At 39.5% G+C, this 7,842-nt stretch overlaps 1 protein-coding gene across 1 annotated transcript in view; it reads right to left on the reverse strand.

Moving 5' to 3' along the window:
* The window catches only part of brox (BRO1 domain and CAAX motif containing), a gene marked incomplete in the record, with an annotated part of 11,900 nt that extends 4,572 nt beyond the window's left edge, over positions 1–7,328 (reverse strand). The window contains 7 exon segments of the mRNA XM_035678233.1: positions 3,888–3,993; positions 4,680–4,752; positions 4,901–4,996; positions 5,434–5,530; positions 6,243–6,349; positions 6,627–6,746; positions 7,230–7,328. Of these exon segments, the coding sequence (XP_035534126.1) occupies positions 3,888–3,993; positions 4,680–4,752; positions 4,901–4,996; positions 5,434–5,530; positions 6,243–6,349; positions 6,627–6,727 (580 nt within the window).
* Between the last annotated feature and the right edge of the window lie 514 nt (positions 7,329–7,842).

The following is a 7,842-nucleotide window of genomic DNA, read 5'->3' on the forward strand; positions in this document are numbered from 1 at the left end:
CAAAGCACGATTCATAGAAACTGTATCAGTCAAAACATAGGAGCTGTATTACTCCCTACTGTTATAACTTATAATGCAAGTATAGCTTATGAGTTCAGGTTTCAGTCATGCTTAGTCATCTCAGTGTGGACAACACATTTATATGTATGCCCCATGACAAGCCTTTATTAAAAAATATAACAGCCCCAACGTTATTCAGCTCCGACAAGTGTTTCCAAGTGGTGAAGCGCACATACACATATGACATATCCGGAAATCAAGTTTGTTAGATTGGAGGAGCAGGACCACTATTTGATCTGTATGATGAACACCCGTAAAGAACACTGTCCCCGCTAGCTATCTGGTTCAAAATGGTGACAATGTTCCCATTTAGATTACATGGCACTTGTGCTGTCTTGGGTAACCAGAGAGTTGGCTATAATATTTGAATGAGGGGCAAATACTGGCAACAAGGTTGTCCAGTAACTCAATCGAAGAGATTCAGGTAAATTGAAGGGACTAGGACCTTACACTCTCTCACACCTGAGTTCAGGCCGGAAACCAGGCACCTCTCTGAAAATAGATCCGGGGAAGGCTACAGAGCTTCGATATTCATGCTTTATGCTGCCCATAGTCCTGAAAAATACCATTGCCCTTGAAATTTATGAAAACTTTATGTTACTTTCTGTTGGCATGCATCTGCTGTTGTCTTCTGGGACATCAGAGTAATTGATTGATTGCGCTCAGGGATTGTTGACTTCATTCGTAACTCACTTTGGGCAGCTATATGGGAAGTGAAATTACCTACAATGTCCATCAGCTGACACACTTTGGGCGTCAGTATACCGTCTGTTTGTGCCTTGGAAACATATTGCATTTCCGTATGAGAATTATTTAGCACAACTGAAGCGCCTATTGCGTAGCTCACTTGCCTTTATCAGCAAGGTGATAAAAAAGGCTCTCAGAATCCACCTGCACCGACCTCGGACACTGGTGAAGAAATGACAAAAATTTCATGCATCCTCATTATGATGGTCGTTGATTTCTTCATTAAGTTATGGAGATCAGTACCGTAAGCTTGTTACAGAAAAGTACACATTATCATCTAGGTCTGGGGATAACTGTTTTCAAATTGTAGATGACATTACCATTGTTGAAAACATTGTCAGGGTAGTTCAGGAGACTCATTTTTCGAAAGTTTACCAAGAAAGAGTCCTATGGCCAGTATCCCTTTCCATCTGCAAACATTGGGGTATATACAGTTTGCAATTTAAGTTGACAATTTAATTGCTCCCTTGTTTACTTTTAGACAATTTATCATTCGGATGAGGAGCCCCAGGATGTGCGCAGATTCACCAAAGCCCCCAAAGTGTTATTTCCAGGTATAGTTTGCCACATTGTGGTGTGTGTGTGTGTGTGTGTGTGTGTGTGCATAGCAAAGTAAGCTTTTACAGAGAATAGAGAATCTAATTATGTATTACGCACATATCTGCCCCTAACCACCTTTCCCACCCCACATCTTTTTTTTTCTTTAAACAAACCAGCAACCCAACAAGCCAGTCAGGACAGCCAACCATCACCTTCAAGGATAAATAAGACCCTAACGCCCCAATTCCCAATGAAGCCCAATAGAAAAATTAGTAGTGATCCCAAACCTTTGAACATTAGTGTATGTCAATGATAAAAGAACATTAAAAACATTAAACATTACACTGAATGCTTTAAGTAGTTTTGATGATAGATTTCTTTGTTCAACACCTTCTGACATTTTTAAGTAAAAGGGTGTCAGCTTTTGCATTCAAATATTAATATTTTCTTTGTCAATAGATGTGGCTATGCAGAAGCTTCTCACTGCAGTGACGGAGTTGTCCAAGGAGGTGAAGGCGAAGTTAAGGCAATTCCGCCACTCCTGCAGGTGTGGACAGTCTGACTCTGTGGGACAGGCCTCCTTGGAGCCCTTGGAGCTGCCCCTCCACACCATGGAGGCCCTGGACCGTGCGGAGGAGACACTGCAAAATGGACCAAGGCACCAAACAATGGTAGTTGTTTAATAGTTACATCATTCTTTTGTCAGAAAACTTAATTGATAGGCACAATTTCCTTAAACTGCCTGACAGTTCTGACAGTAGACACATGAGGTAATTTGTATTGAACATTAGTCTCAGTCATTCCACATCCACATTAGTCAGCATTTCACACTTCAATATCTCCTAAAAACTGTTGTTGTTTCAGTAAGTAAGTAAGTTTTCTAAGAGTCATTTCCTTGTAGTGGATTAAAGTCCTCGTCTCTTCACAAGTTAGATTAGAGTAGCAAAATTCAACTGCTCTTAACTCATCCTATAGAATAACATTTATCAGTCATCAGCTCATCATCTGTGTCACCTGTATTGTTACCTGTGTTTGCTTTACTAATTGAGGCGCCATCTTGTGGTTACATAAAAACACAGCAACACAACCCCCTCATTTCAATATACATCGTGTTCACTGCTAAAATATACGAGATTGGTGAGGAATATGGCGGTGCTCTCCTGAAAGTAACATCGCTGGAATCTATGAATATGTTGGCAAGATCAAACGTGATTCCAGTCTGCGTGTGTTAACCCTGCAAATTTGTTATACTTTGCCAGACTGCCCGTCTCGCCACTATTGGAGGGACTACCCTAGAGGTGAGGGTCCGCCAGATGATGGCACACATATTGTCTAATGAACTGGCTTCAGGACTGAACTGGGCCAGAAAGAAGCACAGGGAGCCATCTAAACAAAAACGGCCCTTTAAAGAGTTGGCACTCTGCCCATCTATGTTTGGTAAGTCCTGCTACATTTTCAATCACCATTATATGATCAATTCTAGGCTGCGAGCCGGAGGCCCTTAACCCATAAGAACCCAGAGCCATTTCTCCTTGAAGGTGCATTATGGGGGATTTGCCACAGACCAAGTGGAACTCATAGAACACATTTCTGATGTTTTTTCTTTTTAAATGTCAAATGTATACTCTATAACTTTAAACTCTATTAATACCTGAATAATTTGAGATTCTTTTTTGTTTGTATTTCTTAAAATATACTTTAAATTGAACAACAGGGCACATATTAATTTGAAATAATTGAAACAGTGAAATTAATTGAGGGGCTTATTACCTTTTTTGTTATTGTGACACAGACGTCACACCAGATTTTCCATGACAACTTTACAGTTAAAAGCCTGATGTGACGTCACAGCAACATTTTCGTAACCTGTTTGACATTATTTTGTTCAGGAAATATGGTGAGAACAGGTTAAATACAATACAGGGCAGACTATTAAAGCATTAGAATTGTTAAATGGGTTTAAACTTACCTTAGTAAGAAAAAACAAGCTTTTTGAATTTAGCCATTTCCTTCATTTCTGTCATTTCAGTCACACCCACATTTTGGAGGTGACACTTCCCTGTCACAGTCACATGACTGTCATATGACCACCACACCAGGATGTTTTGTAGATGTCACTTAATGAGTTAAGGTCAAGCATAAAGCTGTATATGGAAGATTCAAGGAAATTTAAAGTGTTTGTGAAACACGTGTCACCATAGGTTCTTATGGGTGAACAAATATTTAACAATACACGACAACAGACATTATATTAGAGAAATGTCACTGCTATGATGTCACAGTATTAGGCTCAGCTTTACCATTCCCACTCATGAGGGTTACATAGCAAGTAAAAAAAACAATACACATCTGTAACCAAGCAACACCGTTGTAGCTGCACATACACCTACATTGACAAATAGTCAATGTAGGTGTATTAACAGAAATGTGTCTGACACACAATGAGCATGCCAAATGTGTGCTAGTTGTGGATCAAAATAATACACGTTTATAGAGTTTCATAGTTGCCAGTGCAGTGTTCAAGCCTGGAGCTAGTCTACCTTCTTGCGCCTCTGCTTGGCACTGGATGATATATGCATCCATCACTCTGGGCTCCAGGTCTCGGCCCTTTTCGGCTGGGGTGATGAGACGAGGGATGTGGACTTCCTGTTGCAAACATGGCAGAGAATTAGTCGCTTTAAAAAAAGCTTTTTCATTTATTATTTCTCTATGCATTTCTTAATGCATTGTTAAAGCGTTTTACGTTTCACATCAGAGGTTTTTAAAGTGTGACATTGTGGCCCCCTGCCCATATATACTGCCCTCCCTTCAATGTTGCCATGGAGTCAGTTTACTAGCTGTAGGCTTGAGACTTGTTTTGTTCAACGGCTATATTTGTTTACATTTTGGCAAATTGGCACCGTTAAAATGATGCCAAATTAGTTTTTAGCAGTTTAGGTTTGCAGTGTACACACACAGACAACCACCACTGGATTACTTTGATACTAAAGAAAACCTAAAGATGTGATGATTCTCAGGCAGGTTGTGGTAAGTTATTATTAGTTTATTTTGTGCGAAGAATGAAGAGGATTTCTGGACAACTACATCAGAGGAAAATGCTCAGAATGTGTACTTCACACAATGTATTTGCAAAATGACATGTTGTTGTCACCAGGGGAGTTAAATAAAATGTACTTTATTTGGTCTTAACTGTGAGGAATTCTCTGGAAGTTCCCACCACAGAAATACTACAAGTCATTAAATTCTAAGAGTAAGACTGGGGGTGTGTTGAGATCACACAGCTCTATAATAACTATAACAAGAGAAAAGACTGGACTGTAGATGTGTCTCACCTTGAGGTTTTTGAATATACCAGCAGCTACTTTCAGGCTCCGGTGAACATCTTTCGCTTCGGCCTCCGTTATGCTATTGAACAGGTAAACGCAGTAGACAGTACCAAATATTTAGTATAGTAACAAAGCAATGTACAATAAAAAAAAAATATCTAGATTCATCAATATATGACTGATTTACCTAAACGAATACAACAATACAGACAAAAAAAAGCACATACTTTTCTTTTCCTGCTAGTCTCGAGGCAAACTTGGTGTACCACAGGGCTACATTGAAGGCCATGGAGACCAGTTCAAAGACTGCATCCTGCTGGGCACTGACAGGAGAGTATGGAGAGAGTGTGGGTTAGACAGACTGGTATCACATGTACTAGATAACGATGATGTTAAGCGGTAATCAGTGTGTTCCAGGGATTGCCACTCACGTCACGAGTAAGAATAAAAACATAGACTTCTTTGCATTTTAGCAGTTTTTTTTTTTGTGATCATATATGCTCAGAATTCCTCATCAAGTACTCTTTAAAAAGGTCCTGTGCGTAGCATTTAGGACACTTCGATTGCAGCACACCGTGAATCAAATATGAACGAAACCATTTTTTTTAAAGACGTAGCTAATGGAAAGCACTTTAAAGTGTTTACTTTGGCCCTTCTTAAAACTTCAACTCACCCACTTACCAGTGCCATGCAACTATGAAAACTAAATTAAAAGCTTTCACTCACGATGAGACTCAAAGTATTAACTCTGTGGTTTTACCTTGGTGTGTTTCCTTGTAAGGTGTCGGTCCACTTGAAGTTCTGGATGAACCTCATCTTGTTCTCCTGTGTAGTTCCATCCAAGGATAAGATAAAGCCTATTGTACCATAAACAGGTGTATAAGAAAGGGAAGCAGCTGGTTAGATGCAAAGCTACATGAAAAAATGCAATGTTAGCAGGCAAACAAGAAGAAACACAATTAACAATAATTGACAATACAATTGCCTCAATCACTGTGTTGTTAGGCAATTATATGCTGAAACCATAATTGCATTGACCATTGAGTGTACATGTGAAGTATAAGAATAATAAACTAACTTTGAACTCTTTAGAGTTACATACGGTGGAATACATTTACATTTACTTTGTATATAGGCTCTTATTATATTTCTATTTTATTTTTTACTTATATGTATATACCTATACATACACAGAAGTCTATATATTGTGTTAGATATTGTAAGTATTATTTCTATTCTTTAAAATTGTGTGAGTAGAACAACTGTTAAAAACATAAAGCATTTCTGATTCTGATTTGGATTTGGATTGTTCCAACTCTTTATAGACACAATGTGACAGTTACACTGACTGAATTCATAAAACTGAAGGCTGCACCATTTCATCAAATAGAAATACAACTTCAGCCACTCCAATTAGGTATCTTGGGAAACTTTGGGATCTGTTGGTTTGACAGCACGTGTTTGTACTACCTGACCCATCGATGGACAACTACGCATTTTAGCGGGCTAACAAGACAGAGCGAAGAACAGATAAGTTACATTTACATATTTGCTGCAGTATAAACACACCTTGTAGGAGGGAGAAGTATGCATCGGTGGCATTTTTCATGATCTCAGGGTTGCAGGTGACATCGGTGAACATCTCCAGCAGCCTTGCCCTGGTGGTCCTCAGGTCACTGGACGTGTCAAACAAATAGCAATCAACAGAGGCTCTAAATCTAGGCTGAATCTTACAGTATTCAGAGCGCTTATATCCAACCAGGCACTGTCACACTGTAAGATAATGGGTGACTCATCAAATTACAGTAACATGCCACAGGACAAGACATCCTCGTGAGAGAGAGAGAGAGAAGAGACAAAAACAAAGTACTATTTCTGTCCGTGATCATGGTCACAGTCGCAGTACAATCTGATAACACTGTTCTCAGTCTATTAAGAGGAGATAAGACATACTTGCATATCTTATTGGCGGCGGGGCTCCCTGCTACTCCGTAGAAATTAAAGGACACCGGCGCTGTCGCCTTCAGTGGGTTTCTGTGAAACCAATGAGCCATCCTGTGGAAGAGGACACACCTAGAGAGGGTGAAAGATACAACAGCAGTTAATGAAGGAGTGACAGTTCTGGTGTCAACACATTGTAGCTACAGTGGAATGGCTGACCGCCCAAATAGCTAATATTTCACTTATAGGTCAATTAAGTAGGCAGCATTAGCTAGCTTGTGTCGTGTAGCTACCGTCATACGGTCGCTACAACTCGCTAGCTGCCGTGATAGCACTCTCACAGGGCCCTTCCATTGCGTTACACTGCTTAAGACTTGACACCAGGCCTGTGGCATTACGTTGGGCTGCTGTGAATTGTGTTTTCAAGAAGTATTTGTCTGCCTGTTGTTGACAAATGTCCATTACGTAAGCTACGGAGAGCAACAGCTAACGGCTAACACTGGCTACATCCAGAAACGTATTAACGTTAATTGAAGCGATGTGACGACTGACTTATTAAACAGCCAAATGAATGGATTGGAATCGTTTCAATACAGTATGGATGGTGCTGTTTACCTGTGGTTCCGGCGCTGTAGATATGAGGTTTGGTTTAGTCCTTATGGAAAGTCTGATACTGACAACAACTTACTTCCGGAAATAAACACGGAGTAGAAGCTGACCAATGAAAGCACGCGGTTCAGTCACATGATCAGCTCAGATCAGCTTCTCTTTTGTTGAGGGCTCCGTAGCTGATCTGTCAGATCAGTCTCTGATATTCTGTCTGGAATTAAAGTTTTGTCTAACTAGTTATCTTGATAATACTTTGACTGTTCCAGCAATTTCCTCATTATTTTATTGCATGTTTCTTAGAAAGTAACTCATTTGTTATTACTTATCAGAAAAGACAGTGTTCCCAGATTTACTTTAGTATAATTTGTTGTGACTTTTAAAATCATTTCTTTAAAGATCCAAATTGTATTGCTTGCTTATAGATAATTTTGCTGTGTGTTTGGTTATCCTGCTGTGTAATGACCCAACACCTCCAGGTTGCTATTTGAATCAACATACCCACTGAAAACTCTCTCAATATGAATCAAATTATACTTCATTTACAGGAAATATCCCTAATAATATTTGAGTTACATATCAAATGTTTTTATCCATGATGAGACAAGCAATGAAAAGTCAG

Source organism: Morone saxatilis, unplaced genomic scaffold (assembly GCF_004916995.1).
Source record: "Morone saxatilis isolate NCDOM2014 unplaced genomic scaffold, NCSU_SB_2.0 Contig7, whole genome shotgun sequence".
In the NCBI taxonomy this organism is placed as follows: domain Eukaryota; kingdom Metazoa; phylum Chordata; class Actinopteri; family Moronidae; genus Morone; species Morone saxatilis.